Here is a 20,543-nt window from a genome sequence, read left to right as displayed (position 1 = left end):
GGTATTCTGTGTTGTTGCTGGTGGAGCTCCTTTACTGCACTTCCACCCTATCTGCCATCTTGTTTGTTCTCTCCAGTTTACTCTGTTTTTGATAGATCCTATTGCATAGTGGTTACAAATCAGGCTGCTAACCTCAAGGTGGGCAATTCGAAACTACCAGCTGTTCATGGGAGAAAGATGAGGCTTTCTGCTCCTGTAAAGATTTGCAGCTTCGGAAACCCTGTGCAAGGACACTGTGAGTCAGAACCGACTGCATGGTACTTAACAACAACAACAGTTGACTCAGTGGCCCTTAACAACAATCGTCTCTAGATTAACAACTCATCTATTTATCCTTTGGAAGTCATCATCCATCTAGGAAGGTCATTCTGCACACAGAAGAATTTCAGTCATTGTGGTTGTCTACCTGATTTATCATTGATCAAACCAAGAACTTAATTACTCCCTGTCACATTTCTCTTGTGTAAACTAAAAAATCTAATGTTAAGTTTTTCTTGGTATGTTCTATAGTTATGCTAATAAATGTTTATAAACACTTTAGAAATATTTATATGAAATATATATTTTTTAAGACTAGAAATTTGTTACATTTCTGACTGCATGTCCTATCTCTGTTTTGCCAAGTAAGTTTGAGTCATCCTCATAACCACAGATGGCTTTTGTAGCCTCCATGTTCACATATATGTATTTCCAAGCAATGGGCAACATTCACCAACAAAGGGTGGTTTCTGGCTCTGCTTACTACTTATTGCCAGTTCATGATAAAACAACTACAGAAATTGAGAATAAGCAATAAAAAACATGGGGTCCTGTATGGCTCTGTAGGATAAGAACTGGACAGCTAACCATAAGGTTGGCAATTCAAATCTATCAGCCACTCCTCAGAAACCCTATACAGGGTCTCTATAAGTCAGAACCAACTCAACGGCGCTTAACAACAACAATATAGCAATTTGACATTGCCACAGCATCTAAGCATGTTGATAAATTTTCTTGTAATTCATTTTTATTACATTTTTAAAACATCTGTTTACAGTATAGTAGAAAGCATTTTTTAATGATCCCTCACCACAGATGGTTTGAGAAGAACTGCTGTGGCATGTGCCTCTTTTTAAGCTGCTTAGAAAGACGTTCTTTTATTGTGTGCTTGTTTTTAATTTTCTAGGACCCTGTCTTTCATGGGAATGAGTATCTGTCTGGCTCTGATGTTCATTTCTTCTTGGTATTATGCCATTGTAGCTATGGTGATAGCTGGTATGATCTACAAGTACATCGAATACCAAGGGTGAGTTTGTAGCAGGACAAACAAACTAGGGGCTTGACATTGGTCACTGCTTCATGTATGAAGACTGGCTTCGTTTGCTTAGAGCTAATCTAGTAACAATTATGGGTTCACAGAACTTAATTTTTTCACAACTAAATTTTGCAACCCAATGACTAAGTTCTCAAGTGCTAACCAAAAGGTTGGTGGTTTGAACCTATGATCCACTCTGTGGGGAAAAAAGACCCTGTAAGCTGCTCCCATAAAGCTTACAACCTAGGAAACACTGTGAAGCAGTTCTACCCTGCTCTGTAAGGTTGCTGTGAATAGGAAACGACTCATCAGCACATAACAATAACACAAATTCTCTTGACCATGCCAGTTTTTGATTAAAAGGAGAACCCATTAAGAAAGTAAGAAATGACCAATGAAAAATAACTAAAAGGACTTGTTGTGGTTGTATGCCATGGAGTCAGTTCAGTCTCGTAGACACACCCTGTATAGGGTTTCTGAGAGCTGCCAGTGGGTTTGATTTGCTGGCCTTGTGGTTAACAGTCCAGTGCTTATCCCACAGTGCCATCCAACTATATTTTAAAAGTATAACACAAACGTAAATACTTTCGTTTATCTCTTTAGTCTTTTAGCTTACCTCTAAAATGAAAAAAAAAAAAAATTCATTTTGAATAACTTTGTAATAGCTAAGACATACTAACCATTTCCAAACATAAGAAATTATAACACTCTGATTCAGAAGATTATATTGTTTTCTTTTCTCCTGTTATTTTCAAATTAAACTTGGGTCTGTATTAATTTCTTGTCTAAATGCTTTTTTGCTTTTGAATAGCTATGTAGAAGGACCAAGAGAATGATCCTTTCTGTGTTTTTCTGAACTGCTTTTGCAGCACAGTCTGTTAGTAGTGTTGGGCTACTTCCGTTTGGCTCCTTATATTACTAAAGAGTGTTATATATGTCATTTATATGAGTTTTTAATCATTTACATTGTGCGTGTTTTTTGAAATTGTACTTGCCATAGTTTATCTCTGCTGCTTTCTCCTTTTCCTCACAGAGCTGAGAAAGAATGGGGTGATGGTATCCGTGGGCTATCCCTCAGTGCAGCCCGCTTTGCTTTGCTTCGGCTGGAGGAAGGACCGCCACACACTAAGAACTGGAGGTAAAGAAATTAACAGAGCTAAGTGATGTGTGTGGAACACAGTTAACACACAAAATTGCATTCATCATTGTTTTATAGGATAAAGATCATGTGGTAACGGAATTGTGTAATGGACAATTTTAAACTATCCCAAATTCTTGATTCCTTGATTGTCTTTTATTCATGTGATTTATGATCTAGATTTCTGCCCATTTTTATTCTTCCTTGAAGACAGATAAATTTGAGATAGTACTGGAGAGTTCAAAATAAGTCAGTGTTCTCATCTTTTCACCTCTAACATCTTCCCTCTCAAATTATAGGTTTTATACAGCTCTTCTTCAAGGGTAGAATTGCCCCTTGGTTCTCCAAAACTAAAGTGTTTTTCTCTCCCTCCTGCCCCGCCAACCTCTTCGCAGGCCTCAGTTGCTTGTCTTACTGAAGCTAGATGAAGACTTACACGTCAAGCATCCTCGCCTCCTCACCTTTGCCTCACAGCTCAAGGCAGGAAAGGGTCTCACAATTGTGGGCTCTGTCATTGTGGGGAACTTCCTGGAGAACTATGGTGAGGCTTTAGCTGCTGAGCAGGTAAGAGTCCAGGCGAATTGACTTACTGGAAAAACTTAAAGTAAGCTTATGATGTTGTGCTGTTTAGTAAGTGGACTCAGATCTCTCATCAGTCCCTACCTGAGTGATCCAGGAGGTTGTCCTTTTTATTTAGTGCTGACTTTTGAATGACTACATTCTCCCAAATAATAGCACAGTGGCTCCATATGATAAGCACTGAACTGCTGACCACAAAGTCATCAGTTCAAGCCCACCAGTGGCTTCCATGGGAGAAAGATGAAGCTTTCTGCTCCCGCATAGATTTAAAGCCTTGCAAATCCTACACAGCTTCTCTATGAGTCAGAAATGACTCGACAACACTTAACAACAACAATTAAGATAAACCAAAAGATAGTTCTTCTTTCTTCTCATTTAAAGCATTGCCATGATACTAAAATATAAAATTATCAAGGATAAGCACTATTTCCAAATAGACTTCAAATACCTCTGACGCTGAAAGAATAATAAACTATTGACAAGATGCCTTATAATCTTATGACAAGAAGGTCAATGAGCAACTTTTCTTTCTTTTCTCATACTTCTTTCTCTTTAATAATCTATGTTTCATTGTGTGGTACTGTAGGATAAGCACTGGACTGCTAACCTCAAAGTCAGTGGTTCAAACCTACCAACTGCTCCTCAGAAAATATACAGGGTCACTATGACTCATTACTGACTCAATGGAACTTAACAATAACAGTAACATGTGGCACTAATGAAGGCGCCCTGATAGTGCTGTAGGATAAGCACTGGACTGCTAACTGAAAGGCCAGCAGTTCAAACCCACCAGCCGCTCTGTGAAAGAAAGATGATGTTTACTCCCATAAGATTTACAGCGTTGGAAACCTTATGCAGGGTTGCTATGAATCAGAACTGACTCAAGGGCAGTGAGTTTGGGTTTTTTGAGTGTGGTGGTTATGTGTTGTGGAGTCAGTTCCTACTCATAGTGACCCTATATAGGGTTCCATGAGTGTGGTGGTTATGTGCTATGGAGTCAGTTCCCACTCATAGTGACCCTATATAGGGTTCCATGAGTATGGTGGTTATGTGCTGTGGAGTCAGTTCCCACTCATAGTGACCCTGTATAGGGTTCCATGAGTGTGGTGGTTATGTGCTGTGGAGTCAGTTCCCACTCATAGTGACCCTATATAGGGTTCCATGAGTGTGGTGGTTATGTGCTGTGGAGTCAGTTCCCACTTATAGTGACCCTATATAGGGTTCCAAGGCTGTACATCTTTACAGGAGCAGACAGCCTCATCTTTCTCCTGTGGAACAGCTGGTAGTTTCCATCTGCTGACCTTCAGGTTAGCAACCCGACTCAGAACCACTACACTACCAGAGCTCCTCCTTTTTGTGTATGTGGTATTGCAAATAAGTTTCTTAGATATTTGTGATTAACAACTGTACTGCATATTAAGATGCAGTGTTTTAAGCACTCACCTGCTAACCAAAAGGTCTATAAGATCCAACCTATCAGCTACTTTGAAGGAGAAAGTCCTGGTAAAGTGTTTCTGTGAAGCCTTGGAAAGCCTGTGATCAGTTCTACTCTGTCCAGTACGACACTGAGAGTCAGAATTGAGTCAGTAGCAATGGGTTGTACCAGTACTAAAATTCTACCTGAATAAGAAGGTGTTTTCACTGTAATGCTTATTATAAATGAGAGTTAACCCTATTGTTTAAAGAAAATTTCTGTTGCATTTGAAACATTTTATGGATGTTATTTAGAATGCTTTGAAACTAGAATGATGGTAGAAATTAATAAATAATCAAGAGACCTTGCTTGTCATCTGGCTGCACCCGTGACTTCTATGCCTGTGAGAAAAGCATCTTCCACACCATTACTCCCTTTCCACTAAGAAGATGAAGTGCAGAGTAAATGAGATCGTATCTCCAAATTGAATTCCGCAAAAGATTAGTAAAGTGTATGCACGTGTCACCACTAATCACCATTAAAATGCCAAAAAGGAGCTGGAAATGGAAGAAATGAAAAATTGAAAATACCTGGAAAAAAAATGTAAACAGAAAATGATCAGATTGAATATATTTGTAGTCTGAGTCAGCGCAATACTGGGCAGAGGAATGAGAAGTTCATGTGCACACTAATGAATTTATCCTTTGTGAAGACCTCTGTTCTCAAATTTTAGGTATGCTCCAAAGGGAGGAAAACCTCTAAGACAAAAAGGCAAAGAAATTTAATGTAGACAGCCAGTTTATAGATATCCAGGTAGATATTAAGCATTTAAAAAGTGAAAAAGACAAAGGATAGTGGATTTCGTTGGGATAGTTTTTCTGTGCTCTTGTGTGGAGTTTGGGAAGGAGGAAATATATATGACGAAGGAGTTAGTTAAAGGGTTCAGGGTGAAGCAATTCAGTATTGAGAGTCTGTGTCTCTTTCAGACCATAAAGCACCTAATGGAGGCAGAGAAGGTGAAAGGATTCTGCCAGCTGGTGGTGGCAGCCAAGCTGAAAGAGGGTATTTCCCACCTCATCCAGTCATGTGGCCTTGGGGGCATGAAGCACAACACAGTGGTGATGGGCTGGCCTAATGGCTGGCGCCAGAGTGAAGATGCTCGAGCATGGAAGACTTTTATTGGTACAGAACATTTCTCATTACAATCGTGAGGAACCAAATAGGGGACATAACATAGTTAAATCTCCAGTCTTTTAAAATAGAGATTACGCTATTGCTGAAATATGTTGTCTTATGTTGTAGTTCTTAGATGCCTTCAGTCGGTTCTAACTCATTGCAATCCTATTTATAAAGCACTGCCCAGTTGTGTGCCATCTTCACAATTGTTACATTTGAGCCCGTTTTTACCGCCACTGTATCAGTCCATCTGGGTGAAGGTCTTTCTCTTTTTCACTGAGCCTGTACTTTACCAAACATAATATCCTTCTCCAGGAACTAGTCCCTCCTGATAACATGTGCAGAGTATGTGAGAAAGTCTTGCCACCCTCACTTCTAAGGAGAATCCTACGTGTACTTCTTCCAAGACAGATTAGTTATGCTGGCAGTCCATGGCATAGTCACTATTCTTCTCCAACACCGCAATGCTAATGTATCAGTCAGTTCTTCTTCAGCCCTCCTTCCTTACTCACTGTCCAGCTGTCACATGCACATGAGGCAGTGAGTCCTTGGGTGGCGCAAATGGTTAACGTTCTTGGCTTGTAACTGAAGGGTTGACAGTTTGAGTCTACCCACCCAGTCTCGCCTCAGAAGAAAAGCATAGCGATCTACTTTAAAAATCAGCCATTGAAAACTCTGTGGAGCACAGTTCTACTCCACTGAACATGGGCTTACTGCAGGTCAGCATCACCACGAAGGCAACTGATTTGCTTTGGGGTTTTCTTATATAACTGCTAGTAATAATAATAATCACCTGATTCTACCCACTCCACCAACTTTATACTCATAAATTATTTATCAGGATAATTCTTTAATTTCTTTGAACAAGGAGTCTTATTTAAAGAGTAGGTTATACCTCATTACCTAACATAAATTGAGAAAAATATGAATGTCTAGGAGACTTAGATTGAAAACCACGGTTTCTGTTATTGGAAATAATAAATGAAAAAAACATGGCAATTTAGCAGGTAATTCCTAGTACAAGTCTTGAGAGAAATAATTACCCTGTTTTCCTGATATGGTTGGAACTACCAGAAGCGATCTGAATAGGGGTCCTGATGGCACACTGGGGTAAGCATTGGTCTGCTAACTGGAAGGTTGGTAGTTTGAACCCAGCAGCTGCTCCACAGGAGACTATGAGGCAGTCTGCTTCTGTTAAGATTTACAACCTTGAAAACCATATGGAGCAGTTCTACTCTGTCCATGTTGTTATTGTTGTTAAAGTGCCTTTGAGTCAGCAACCCTGTGTAGGCTTTCCAAGGAGCAGCTGGTGAGCTTGAACTGCCAACCTCTCAGTTCATGCTTACCTTGCAGTCCAATGCATTAACCCACTCTCTGCTCACAGCGTTACTGTGAGTCAAAAATCAACTGGATGTCAGTGGGTTTGGTTATCAGAAGCAAGACAAGCCTAGGCATTTTTCTCTGCTTATCCTGATTCTCACATTTTTTTCCCCTTCCTAGGCACAGTTCGAGTGACAACTGCTGCCCATCTTGCCTTGCTGGTGGCTAAGAACATCTCCTTCTTTCCCAGCAATGTGGAGCAGTTTTCTGAGGGCAACATTGATGTGTGGTGGATTGTGCATGATGGAGGGATGCTCATGCTATTACCATTCCTACTCAAACAGCACAAGGTACTTTTATGCAACTTTTTTTTTTAATGTTTTATTATAAATTATGTGATAGTTTACATGGGAGAACATTAGCTTTACATTCATCCTATCATATATCATTTCATTGCCATGGTTACAATCCCCTCCATCCATCATCAACCAACCAAAGGGTATACCCCACAAGCCTGCCCCATGGTCGTCAGCACACAGCCCCTCTCCCTCACTGGGTCTAGAGTCCCCAGCCGCTACATGTCTCCACATCATCGTCTCTGCCTCCATCTCTGGCGTCACTGCTTCTCTGGGTAGGGTCCCACACTCCACTCTTCTCCCTTGATGGTCCCAGGGACCTCCGCTCCTGGACTGCAAAGTCAGTCACTCCCCTGCTTTTGCTACAAAAGGTCTACCTTTACATTTCCAACCCTCACAGTCAGTCCTGATAGCAGTTATTCACTATTGTACCACAGGAGTCCTATCTCCTTTCATCAGCCCCACCCAGACAGACTGGATACTAATATGTGGAGATTCTACCTTCTTCCGCCCCCTCTGGATCTAGGCTTCCTCTTGGAAGCTAGTAAGTCAGTCACTTCTTGCCTTTGTAGCCCCCCATTTTGGGTAGCCAGTGTCCAAGTTGCCCATCCCTATCTACCCTGTGTATCGAGGGGGTTGGAATGGTCCTCGCTGTAAAGATTTGTTCCCTCTTCTGAGCTACTGCATCCACAGGTATAAGTCAAGTTCATCAAATTGTATCAGATTACTCTTTTTTACCCTCTTCTTTCTTCTTCTAGTTGAGTTCTGATCATCCAGCAGTTGAAACCAGGTCAAATGGGTATTATCTGCAAGTGTAGGTGTTCTTGTGCATATGCCCTCACTTCTTGTCAGCTGGATGATTCACTCTCCACCCTAGTCTTCTGTGGCTATGTCACTGACTCTGTGCCCAGGAGTTCCCAGGTCTTGCCACACTGCTGGCCAACCAGGTCTCCACCTGGGTTCACAGGGTCTATTGAACATGGCAGGACTTAGCTCGCAGCTTCATTACAGCTTTTCTCTCACTTACCCTTATCGGTGACCAACGTGGTCACCAGTCAGAGCACATGTCTGCTCGTGTATTCCCCTTGAGTCTTAGTCTTGGAAGGGGGGGTTGCCCTTAGGGGACCCAACCACTTGCCTTGATGTCTCCTGGGCGAACAACTTGCTTGTCCTTGTAGTAGTCAGTTAGACTGCCGTTATTGTTTTGTATTTTTCCTGTCGGTCTTTCTTTCAGGAAGTATTTTCTGTTCTTCTAGCCACTCCAGGCTGGTCTGCTTGTCCTTTTAAGTGGAATTTCCCACCTCAGAAGATTCTGAATGGGGTTCAGGATTTTACCTATGGAAGAGGGGATTCCACCTAAGGAAGCTTCCTTCACTGAGCATGTTGTAGCCCCATTTTAGGTATTCCAATCAGTTAAAGGCAGAATATGGACTTACGAGATTTCTATGGTGATATTTCTGGCTATTCCTTTCTCTCCCCCTCAAGTATCTATTTTACAATGGTATGCAAGGGAAACCACGATTCAAAAGACAGCCAAGCATCTTAACATTATTTCCCCCCATTTACTCATTCAAACCATGCCTCAATCCCTGTATCCCAGAGCCCTGTTGTTCCAGGGTTGTGCATACATCATTATTTACCTCTATCCCACTTAGCTCATGCAAACCTGCTTAACTGTTCTCCCATCCACCTTGTTCTTCCATTCCCTTCTCCCTTCTTGTGTATTGCTCCCCTACCCAGCACCCAAACTATCCTGTGTCTACTCGCTTCCCTGTGTTCCACCTTGACCTCCCTCCCCTCACCCCAACTCCCCACCTCCAGGTAACTATCAAATAATTTTTTTTTTCTCCCTTTTAGTATGGGTTCATTTTCTTAGTCTTTTACAATAGTGGTCCTATGCAGTACTTTTCCTTTTATGACTGACTAATTTCACTCAACATGATTTCTTCAAGGTTCATCCATGTTATGTTGTGGCTTGCAGCTTCCTTGTTATACTTCAAGGTAGCATAATATTCCATTGTGTGTATGTACCACAGTTTTTTTATCCATTCTTCAATTGATGGGCACTTTGGCTGTCTCCATCTTTTTGCTATTTAAATAATGCTGCTATGAACATTGGTGTGCATATATCTACTCGTGTTATGGCTCATATTTCTTGTGGGTAAATACCAAGTAGAGGAATTGCTGGATCATAAGATTATCTTTATTTCTAAATGTCTGAAGAAGCACCATATTGCTTTTTGGAGTGGCTGGACCTAAGCAACTTTTTAAAACAGTGTTTCTTCCTCCTTTCCTGCTTTGTGAGACAAACTGAATGAGCTGGGAATTATTTTTGGCTCTTCATGGCTCCAGTTACAACCTTATGAAAAACCATCTTCTTTTTATTTGACACTTACGTATTTCCAAGGGAGCTATGGTGACACTGTAGGGTAAGGACTGAACTGCTTACCAAAAGGTTGACAGTTCAAACTCACCAGCTACTCTTCAAGAGAAAGGTGCGGCTTTCTGCTCCCATAAATATGACCAGCCTCGGAAAACCCAGTAGGTTTTTCTGATAGGGTTGCTGTGAGTCAGAAATGACTTAGTGACAGAGTTTGGTTTTTAGAGTTTTATCTCCAGGTGTTAAGGAGCTGTGGTAGTGCTGTTGGGCCTCTAACCTCAAGGTTGGTGGTTCAAACCTACTAGCTACTTCCTGGGAAAAGATGTGGGTATCTGCTCCGCCCCCCCCCCCCCCAAAGATTTACAGCCTCAGAAACCATATGAAGCGGTTCTCTGTCCTATGGGTCTTTATGAGTTGGAATCAACTCGACGGCAGTAAATTTGTTTTCGTTTGATCTCTAAGTGAAAGTCAGCAAACTAACAGGTGTCTTATGAGCCGTAGGAATAGTATGCTATTGTTGTTGTTGTTGGGTACGGTCAAGTCTGTTCTGACTCAGAGCAACCCACAGAAACATCTTTAAAAAAGAAAAAAGACCAAGAGTCTCTCAAATACTGAAAACTTAAAAAAGTTCTGTGTAATAAAGTAAATCACAGATACATACAGTGTACGTATGTGTGTCACACATATATACTTGTGCTCATCCTTTGGTGTGTGACTGATTAAATGGAAATAGTAAATACTATAATCTCCACTCCCGTTGAGTTGACTCGGAGTCATAGTGACACTGAGACAGAGGAGAACTGCTCATAGGGTTTCTGAGTCTGTAAATCTTTATAGGAGCAGACATTACCTTTCTCCCACAGTGTCACCAGGGTAACATGTCTGGATAAAGCACCCACTTAAGTATCACAAGGCGCTCTGATGACACAGTGGTTAAAGCACTTGGTTGCGAATTGAAAGATCAGTGTTTTGAATTCAGTAGCTGCTCTCTGTGAGAAAGATGTGGCAGTCTGCTTCTGTAAGCCTTGGAAACCCTATGGTGCAGTTCTGCTCAGTCCTTTTGGGTCACTGTGATTTGAAATCAACTCCATGGCAATGGGCTTAAAGTATTACATGCCATGTTTTCTTTTTAGCCAGTTTTTTTCTTGTTATGAAATTAAGGAACTCTTTATGTAACTCCTGCTTGTGGTATATAGGGCTAAAATTGAATACATATACTCAATTTTAGCCCTATATATCACAAGCAGGAAGCCAGGAGTTCTGGTGTGGTGCTGTGGGTTAATGCGCTGGACTACAAAGTCAGTTTGAACTGCAAGGTTGGCGGTTCAAGCTCACCAGCTGCTCCTCAGAAACCCTACTGACTCATCGGCGCTTAACAATAACAACATAGCAAGGTTGTTCTAAGACAGGCTTTGAAATGCTTTGAACTGGTTCATTCATGACGAATGCAGTGAAATCAGAACAGACCCAAATTTGTAAAATGTGGCATACTGGAACAATAACCGGAGTGAGAAGTATTAAGTGTTGATGTTCTGTTACTAACGTAATCTCTCTCTTAGAAAACCAGGGCAGCATGTTGGATCAGCAGAGTTGAAAACAACAGTGCCTGGCTCAAAGATGGTGACCAGCTGTGAGATGGGAATGTATATCGCAGCCCACTGGCCTGGCAATGATACAGAGCTCCCCTTCGGGCTCTTGGAAAGAGGTTCACTACACCTCTTCCAAGTGTCCCATTCCAGGGCTTCATGCCCATAATTTTTCCCATTCCAGTTATGATTCCAGTACACCTACACTTTACAAATTCGTGTCTATTCTGGTTTCTCATTGCTAACTGTGACTGCACCAGAAAGAACAAGTGCAAAGCCCTGTTTCTAAGCAAGAATGCTTCATATTTTAGGAAATCACTCTTTTTAACCTTCTTGTATCTAATTTTCCATGTATGTATGGCACTCCCTCAGGTGTGGCGAAAGTGCAACATACGGATCTTCACTGTAGCCCAGCTAGAAGACAACAGTATCCAGATGAAGAAGGATTTGGCCACCTTCCTGTATCACCTACGCATTGAGGCAGAGGTGGAAGTGGTAGAAATGGTGAGAAACCTGTTTGAAATCAAGGAGAACACCATTCCCCCTTCCACATCTTTGTTCCTAGCACCTTTCTGGTTTGGGGAATTATTCAGCTGCAAATGTAGATTAGTTCCCTGATTCCAACAAAACCCTAATATATTGAGACTCAGATGAGTAGAATGTACATGTGATGTCCGTGTGTGTGTGATGTATGTGTGTGTGTGTGTGTGTGTGTGTGTATTTTGCTTGTTTTGATTTTGCTTTCTTGTTTTTTTATATAGTCCTTGTATTCCTTCGAGATTCTTGTCTGCTTAATAGAGTTTTGTTAATTTTTCAATTCATATATTCATGCTGAAAATCACACTTGGCTTTTTTATATTATCTAGAAGTATTAAAAACAAATATGCTAACAGACTAGAATGTGTTTTCTAAGGAAATACATGTAGGAGAGGGCTTCAAAACGTTTGTGGAATGCTTAGTTATCTCTTAATTCCATTTTCCCCACAACCTTTTTGAAGCCCCCTCATATGGAAAGGCTAGATGAAGACTCTTACTCAATGACTGAATAAAGTTACAAGTGAAACATACTTGATAGAGTGATACTGTCTGGTCTGATGTAGTGAGTTCACATGAAATGAATGGGTCATTCTCCTTTCTTCTTTGTGCTTACTGCCTGCCCCCTCTGTGATGTCCATGGCAGCATGACAGTGACATATCCGCTTATACTTACGAGCGCACTCTGATGATGGAGCAGAGGTCCCAGATGCTCCGGCACATGCGACTGTCCAAAACAGAGCGGGACAGAGAGGTGAGGCCGTGCTGCATTGATCTACTCCTGGTTCTAGTGATGAAGTCTGTTACTGAAAGGGATATTGCCCTAATTTCATAGGGTGAAAGATAGTTTCCTTCTCACTTCATCAGCTATTTCATGATATCCTCACAGTGTTGTTTTAAAAATTTGAAGCTGAGACATGAGAGAACATTTCATATAGAGTGATAACTATATTGGGCCTTCCCTAGGCACAGCTGGTGAAAGACCGGAATTCAATGCTGCGATTGACTAGCATTGGCTCTGATGAGGATGAAGAGACAGAGACCTATCAGGAGAAGGTGCACATGACTTGGACAAAAGACAAGTACATGGCATCCCGGGGGCAAAAAGCCAAGACAATGGAAGGGTTCCAAGACCTGCTTAACATGCGCCCGTAAGTTTCCACCCATAAGCGTGTCACATGGTACAACGGCTTGGTCAGTGGCACAGTGGGATTCAGCTGGGATATCAGGATGTAGTCTGTTCTTAATTTTACCCCAAATCCGGCCATCTCTTTAGTGTTTGCCTGTCAGCTCCCAACTAGTGTTGTACACATGCTAGTGTGCTTCCACCTTGCCACAGAATCCATCTCAAAACAACGTTCTGGTGAGAAATCACAAAGGTACAATGAGGTAACCCAGGATATTGGAATCATAAGGAAATCTTAGTACAAATGAAAATGTCCAGACAAGCAAGTCGAAAAAGTATTATATGCCCAAAGTAGACAAAAGTTAGAAGAAAAATGATGCTTGTAGCTAATTTATAAGCTAGATATTTAGGAAATTAAATTCTATTTTATTTCATCTAAAACTATTTTTATGTCAAGTAGCATCTGGCTAGCTATAGGGAAAAAATGACATCTTCCTTCTTCTAAAGGGTCTTAGGGTCTTAAACAATTAGGATACAATGGGTGAGTACTGGAATGCTAGAATGAAGAGTAAAAAGTGGTCTGAATAAAGGAGTACAAAAATCTGGTTTCAGAAATGGAAAACTATGCTTTAGATATCTTAGGAAGGTAATAGGAATTTTCTGACTAAAAACGTGAGTGGCAGTTTTTGGGCAGAGGTAACATCTACATGTATATAATACTGGTCTTTGTGTGGCATTATAGTATAAGCACTGGACTGCTAATCACAAAGTTGGTAGTTCAGACCCAGCAACCATTGGAAACTCTATCCTGGGTCATTGTAAGTCAGAACTGACTTCACAGAACTTGAAAGCAACAATAATATTTATTAAAATGCTTAATTTGTGCCAAGCTTTATGCTAAGTGTATTACATATGCTATTTCATGTAATCCATAAAGTTCTATAAGGTATAACCCACTGCCATCGAGTCAATTCTGATTCATAGCAACCATGTATAGGGTTTCTGAGGCTGTAAATCTTTAAAGGAGCAGAAAGCCTCATCTTTCTTCTGTGGTGGGTTTGAACTGCCAGTCTCGTGGTTAGCAGTCCAATGCTTATCCTACAGCACCACCAGGGTTCCTGCTCTATGAGGTACAGACACTATTGTAATTAGTCTTTTACTAGGCAAGAATATTAAGGCTTACAGAATTTCTATGATTTTCCTAATTATTCACTTGGCAGCAGGTCTGTGGCTGGGCCAGTTGTATCCAGATGTGTCTGATTCCAGATAGCTCCCTCTTAACCAGTGTCCCTGATGAGAGAGTGCATGCATGTGAGGAGAGCCAGGTATTGTTTATCCAGAGACAGCTTAAGGGTATGAGGACAAAAGATTAGGCTGGAAGATAGATAGGGACAGAGTTTTTGTTTTCATTCTGTAGGTAAGTCCAGTGGTGGGAGCACGGTGGTGCTGTAGGATAAGCACTGGACTGAGAACCACAAGGTCAGTGGTTTGAGCCCACTAGTCGCTCTGTGGGAGAAAGATGAAGCCATTTGCTCCTGCAAAGATTTACAACCTCATAAACCCCATATAGGGTCGCTGTGAGTTGGAACTGACCAAATAGCACTTAACAATTTCAGTGCTACTTACTCGAGGTGCAACACAATGGTATAAATCTTTGAGTAAGATAAGGAGCTTGTGCTAGGAAATAAATGAAAACATGGTTTCCTTCACTGATTAAATCTAGTTATATATATATATATATATAAATGTTTTGTGACTTATGTGATCGTTTACATGGGAGAACATTAGTTTTACATTCATTCTATCATATATCGTTTCATTGCCATGGTTACAATCCCCTCCATGCATCATCAACCAACCAAAGGGTATATACCCTGCAAGCCTGCCCCCACTCTCCCCCCCACCCTCGGCCATCAGCACACAGCCCTCTCCCTCTCTGGGTCTAAAATCCTCAGCTGCTCCATCTCGCCACGTCATTGTCTCTGCCTCCATCTCAGGGATCACTGCTTCTCTGGGTAGGGTCCCGCTCTCCCCTGTTCTCCCTTCATGGTCCCACGGACCTCCGCTCCTAGACTGCAAAGTTAATCACTCCCCTCATTGCCACAAAATGTCTACCTTTACATTTACAACCCTCACAATCAGTCCTGATAACAGTTATTCACCATTGTATCACAAGAGACCTATCCGCATTTCCTTTCATCAGCCTCGCCTAGACAGATTAGATACTACTCAGTGGAGATTCTACCTTCCTCCATGCCCTCTGGATCTGAGTTCCCTCTTGAAAGCTTGTAAGCCAGTCACTTCTTGCCTTTGTAGCCCCCCCATTTTGGATAGCCAATGTCCAAGTTGTCCATCTCTGTCTAATCTGTGTATGGAGGGGGTGGGAATGATCCTTGCTGTAAAGATGTGTTCCCTCTTTTGAGCTACTGTATCCATAGGTGTAGGTCAAGTTCATCAAATTGTATCAGATTACTCTTTTTGTCCTCTTCTTTCTTCTTCTGGTTGAGCTCTGATCATCCATTCATTGAAGCTAGGTCAAGTGGGTATTATCTGCAAGTGTGGGTATTCTTGTGCATATGCCCTCTCTTCTTATCAGCTGGACACTTCACTATCCACTCCAGTTCTCCGTGGCTATGTCACTGAGCATGGGCCCAAGAATCCCCAGGTCTTTTCACACTGCTGACCAACCAGGTGTCCACCCAGGTTCACAGGAGTCTTTTGAACGTTGTAGGGCTTAGCTCGCAGCTTCATTGCTGTTTTTCCCTCCCTTCCCCTTATCGGTGATGAACATGGTCAGCAATCAGAGCATGTATTCCCCTTGAGAGTCTTAGTCTTGGAAGGGGGTTTACTCTGAGGGGACCCGACCCCTTGTCTTTATGTCTCCTGGGCGAGCAACTTGCTTGTTCTTGTAGTAATCAGTCGGTCTGCCTCTATTGTTTTGTATTTTTGCTGTCGGTCTTACTTTCAAGAAGTATCTTCTGTTCTTCTAGCCACTCCAGGCTGGTCTGTCCGTCCTTTCAAGAGGAAATTTCCCACCTCTGGAGATTCTGGGTGTTGTTCAGGATTCCACCTATGGTCTTATGTAATGCAGAGACTCCGCAGGCAGCCTCCTTCACTGGGCACATTGTAGCCCTATTTTAGGTATTCCAATTAGTTATAGGCCAAAGAAGGACTTGCGAGCTTTCTATGGTATAAATCTAGTTATATTTAAAAACTCCACTGAATTAAACTGTGTTTGTTCTTATCTGCTTGGAAAAAACTAGTAAAACAGTTCAAAAACAAGCTGCTAGTTTGCAGACTGCACTTTGAATAGCACCACATAGAAGAATTTTTGATGGGTAGTGTTTGAAGGACTTCTTGCATTTCTGGGCAACTAAGAGGTTGGTAGACTCTGGGTGTGGTGCTGTAGGTCAGCAGTTCAAACCCACCAGCCGCTCCTCAGAAACCCTATACTGGGTGGTTAAGAGTTGAAACTGACTTGATGACACTTAACAACAACAAGAAGAGGTATAGAAATGAGGATTCCAGAAGGAGGAGCTGAGGACATGTTCTGTTTCACTGCTAAGTAAGTGAAGTTACATTAGCATCCCACTAGCAATCAGGAATAATAATGTCAACAAAATTTCCTTAAAATCACTTTGAAATTAGTCAGCTTATGTTCTGAAGGAACTTGCGCCTGATCAACACAATGGCATTGCAACTACCCCTGCCCAAATCTCCATACCCCCGCCCAAATTTCCATACCCCCACCCATTGTAAATTCACCAGAACTGTACCCAGACCACACAGCCTTTAAATACCCCAGTCTGGAAGACAACAGATGGGCTTTTGGTCTCCTTTAGTGACAAAAGTATCCCCTCTTATTTTACTCTCAATAAACCTGCCTGCTTTTGAAGCCAAGACTTTCTTCTTTGTCTCTTTCTTTCTTTTCCTTACATGTTCCAAATACAAATTCAAAATTTCTCAGTTTAGAATAGTAGAATTTCAGGTGTCTGTAGAGATATTCCTTAGGTGGTAGTGATTGTGTGTTGTGGAGTCGGTTCTGACCCATAGTGACCCTGTATAGGGTTGCTGAGGCAGTAAATCTTTATACAGGAGCAGAAAGCGTCATCTTTCTCTCATGGATTTGAACTGCTGACCATGCGGTTAGCAGCCCAGCTTGTAGTTCACTATGTTACCAGGGCTCCTTATCCTTTAGATAGTTAGAGAATATGTCTAAAGATAAGAAGAAAGTCAACCCTAAGAGTGCAGATTTGGAAATCATCACTGAATGTGTGATGGTTGAGTACATATGAGTAAATGAGATTTCTCAAAATAGAACATAAACGTAACTAAGAACCCACGGACAGAACTCTGGGAAACACTGACATATAGGGTGCACAGAGGATGAGAAGGTCACTAAAGAGAAGAGGGCAGAAATGTAGGTAGAATGGTTTAATTAAATGTTTACACGAATGAGTCAAAAAGTATCTGCACTCTGGTTATATGAAATCATCCATCCACATTCACAGCTGATGACAATATTGAGCAGGCACATGAAATGATTCTGTTCAATAGACGAGTGACAGTGGATTAGGTGGCAAATCATTTGCAAATCAGCCATGGCTCTGCCTATGAAATAATCTACGACAGACTTGCGTTTTGAAGAGTTTGTGCGAGATGGATACTGAAACAGCTCACAGAAGACCATAAACAGAAGCCTTTGGACATCTGCAAACAAAATTTAGATAAATATTTGAAGGAAGGTAAAAAGTTTCCTTAAAAAAAAGCCATTGCTGGTGATGAGACATGGATCCATTACTACGAGCCTGAGAGTAAATGGCAAAGTATGGAATGGAAACAGCCTGTATAGTATTTCCAAGGAGCGGCTGGTGAGCTTGAACCTCCCACCTCGCAGTTCTAGCCGACTTTGCAGTCCAGCGCATCAACCCACAGCACCACACTAGAACTTCTACTCCTGATTATATGGAGTCAAATAATGTAAATAAGGATCCTTTATCTTAAAGATGCTTTTAAGAAACAAGATACAAAAAAACTCATTCTGTGCATTACCTAAATTGTTAAGTGCCATCAAGTCAGTTCCAACTCATAGTGACCTTGTTTAAACAAGGGTTTCTGAGGAGTGGTTGGTGGGTTTGAACCTTGCAATTAGCAGTTCACTGCTTATCCTGCTGTGCCAGGAGCTCTAGATGTCAAGATTTTAAGGTTGACTGTGTGTCTAGTTTTCTCTTTACCTTAACCCTCTTATTTATTCTCACCAGGGATCAGTCCAATGTGAGGCGGATGCATACAGCAGTCAAGCTCAATGAGGTTATAGTTAACAAGTCCCATGAAGCAAAGCTGGTTTTGTTGAACATGCCCGGGCCACCCCGAAACCCTGAGGGTGATGAAAACTGTATCCTTTCTTAAGAATGGAGTTGCCAGTAGGGAAAAATTTCTCAGGCTGTTTCAAGACAGCCATTGTTGTTAGGTGCCATCTAGTTAGTTCACACTCATATTGACCCTGTGCAGGATTTCCAAGGAGCAATTGGTGTATTTGAACTGCCAACCTTGTCGTTCGCAGTCCAGTGCTGATCCTGCAGTACCACACCAGGAGTCCAGATAAGACAACTTGGTAACTATAAAAGTCATTGCCTATTCCTCTGTTTCCCTTGATTTGAAGAAGGAAGACTGTTAAGAGTCTTAAGGAAGGATTCTTAGTGACTAATCTTTTGGGGAACTTGGGGTATATTTTCTCTAAACCTTAAGAGATTTTTTAGGTGGTATATTTGCAACATGACTTCTAGTATTCGTTGTATAGAACCTAGAGGTATTTTATTCACATCCTTTCTACTTACCTACCAGGCTCTACCCATGTTGCAAAGCCTTGTCTTTACTTTGGAGTTAAGGGAGTAGCTGTTGAAGTGGTTTTTTCACCTGAGATAAAAGATTAGGGGTTCTTTCATATACTTTCAGACCAAGATTGTTTTTACGGAAGCCCTAGAGCACTGAAACTATGTAAACTGGTTCATACCAGTACCATGAGGAAAAAGTTCTTAAAAAAGAAAACAGGCAGAACACCTGGGTTGAGTAACTTCACTTTGAAATCATTTGGGTTCTCTAGGAATCTTAAGGCCTTTTCTTTTTCTGATACTTTTTTTTACTTACTTTGACATTCAGGCTAATACATTACTTACAGTTTTCCCCATTTAAAAAACATCTAACAAATGTAAGTCTTGTATTACATATGCAAAAGGAGAGGGTCCCCTTCATTATTTCACGCCCGCTAGATTGACTTCAGAGTTCAGACTTTCCCAGTTCTGAGCATCTATAATAGAGATAGGTGTGGCCGTTTTGCAGCTCTGGGAACAGGTCAATTCCGATCATCACAGTCTCAGGTTGTAAAGTACACTCTTCCTCCTTGTCTCCTTGACAAGTTCTGAAGATATGGAGTTCCTAGAAGTGCTCACCGAGGGACTTGAACGAGTTCTTCTTGTCCGGGGTGGTGGCAGTGAAGTGATCACCATTTATTCATAACCTGCCTTTGAATGACTCTGCTTAGCCTCCCCTTTCCTAAAAGACTTCCATCCTCCATGGCCAGCACCAGCCCTTCACTACTCTGCTACCCAACTAGAGCTGTACGTTCTGCATACATTACACTCAGCCCTGGATGTGCCGAGCCTCAAGTACTTGGTTCAGAAGGGTACAAATAGATCAGCTCTTTGCTTCCATATGATGCTGTCTTTATAGAAGCAAATATTCCCTAAACATCAGAAGAATGGTCAAGTCCTAAAAGCCTTGTTTTTACCAGTCAAAAGCGAGATGGAGTTAGTATGTTAAGCCCATAAAATGAATTGGCAAAAGAGATGCTAAAAATTCATCTGAACACAAAAAGCAATCACATATAAACAATAAAGATGAATCTCACGAGTTCAGATTTAAGGATGACACCATGGAGTAGCAGTCAGAGAGATACTGGCTCATCGTACTACAGAATTCACGGCCAAGTAGATGAGCACCTAATATCCTTGTGGAGATAACCTATGGTGGGCCAAGATGAAATGTGTATTAGCCAATTTTGCTTCATGTATCCATTGCTCTCTAGGACTCATTTGATGTTGGGGTACTAATGTACAAAAAAACCGAAACTGGTTGCTGCTTCTACTTCTGCCAACACAAGAGTCCCCCAAAATACCAGGTTTAAGTATATATACTGTGTTGATGTACCTTTCAGTTGTCTGCTTCTCCAACTCAAAACCCATTCTGTAGTTAAGATTAGAATACAGATAGTATTACAATGGAAGTTGCTTTTTAAAAGATAAAGAATTCTTTCTTACAGGTTCATTTTAAGTGGCTTTACTAAGAGAACTCAGAAAGCAGCTATTAAGGTTTACTGAAATCCAGCCTGTGATACTGTATGTAACATGGGCAAAACATACAAGCTGTTATATAGGTCATTATGAATGCTGACCAGTAGGTTCTCCTTTCCTTCTCTTTTATGCCCTCTGGGTTAGTAAGCATAGGTCAGAAAATTCACAGGAACAAACACAAAGAAGTCTGGCTAAAATCATTCCTTAAAAGTTTGGGACTGTCTTTTAAAGGGGGAATCAAGCAATGGAATTAGAAATTCTAGAGCCATACTCTCTCCATAGTGCCAAAGT

The 20,543-nt window shown here is 41.4% G+C and overlaps 1 protein-coding gene across 4 annotated transcripts in view; it reads left to right on the top strand.

The window, feature by feature from the left end:
- Nucleotides 1–19,575, top strand: part of SLC12A6 (solute carrier family 12 (potassium/chloride transporter), member 6) — a 163,955-nt gene extending 144,380 nt beyond the window's left edge. For 2 of the 4 annotated variants that reach the window (XM_006831816.1, XM_006831817.1), the window contains 10 exons: nucleotides 1,166–1,285; nucleotides 2,328–2,432; nucleotides 2,828–2,996; nucleotides 5,412–5,607; nucleotides 7,102–7,271; nucleotides 11,616–11,747; nucleotides 12,424–12,531; nucleotides 12,744–12,928; nucleotides 18,165–18,298; nucleotides 19,328–19,419. In XM_006831816.1, the coding sequence (XP_006831879.1) occupies nucleotides 1,166–1,285; nucleotides 2,328–2,432; nucleotides 2,828–2,996; nucleotides 5,412–5,607; nucleotides 7,102–7,271; nucleotides 11,616–11,747; nucleotides 12,424–12,531; nucleotides 12,744–12,928; nucleotides 18,165–18,298; nucleotides 19,328–19,419 (1,411 nt within the window). Of the gene's footprint in view, nucleotides 1–1,165; nucleotides 1,286–2,327; nucleotides 2,433–2,827; nucleotides 2,997–5,411; nucleotides 5,608–7,101; nucleotides 7,272–11,615; nucleotides 11,748–12,423; nucleotides 12,532–12,743; nucleotides 12,929–18,164; nucleotides 18,299–19,327 lie in introns of all 4 variants that reach the window. The other 2 variants (XM_006831815.1, XM_006831818.1) reach the window with 2 other exon arrangements.
- Nucleotides 19,576–20,543: the final 968 nt, after the last annotated feature.

This window comes from Chrysochloris asiatica, unplaced genomic scaffold, assembly GCF_000296735.1.
Source record: "Chrysochloris asiatica unplaced genomic scaffold, ChrAsi1.0 scaffold00004, whole genome shotgun sequence".
In the NCBI taxonomy this organism is placed as follows: Eukaryota; Metazoa; Chordata; class Mammalia; order Afrosoricida; family Chrysochloridae; genus Chrysochloris; species Chrysochloris asiatica.
Note: the sequence above shows the minus strand (reverse complement) of the source record. Positions and strands in the feature narration are given on the sequence as shown.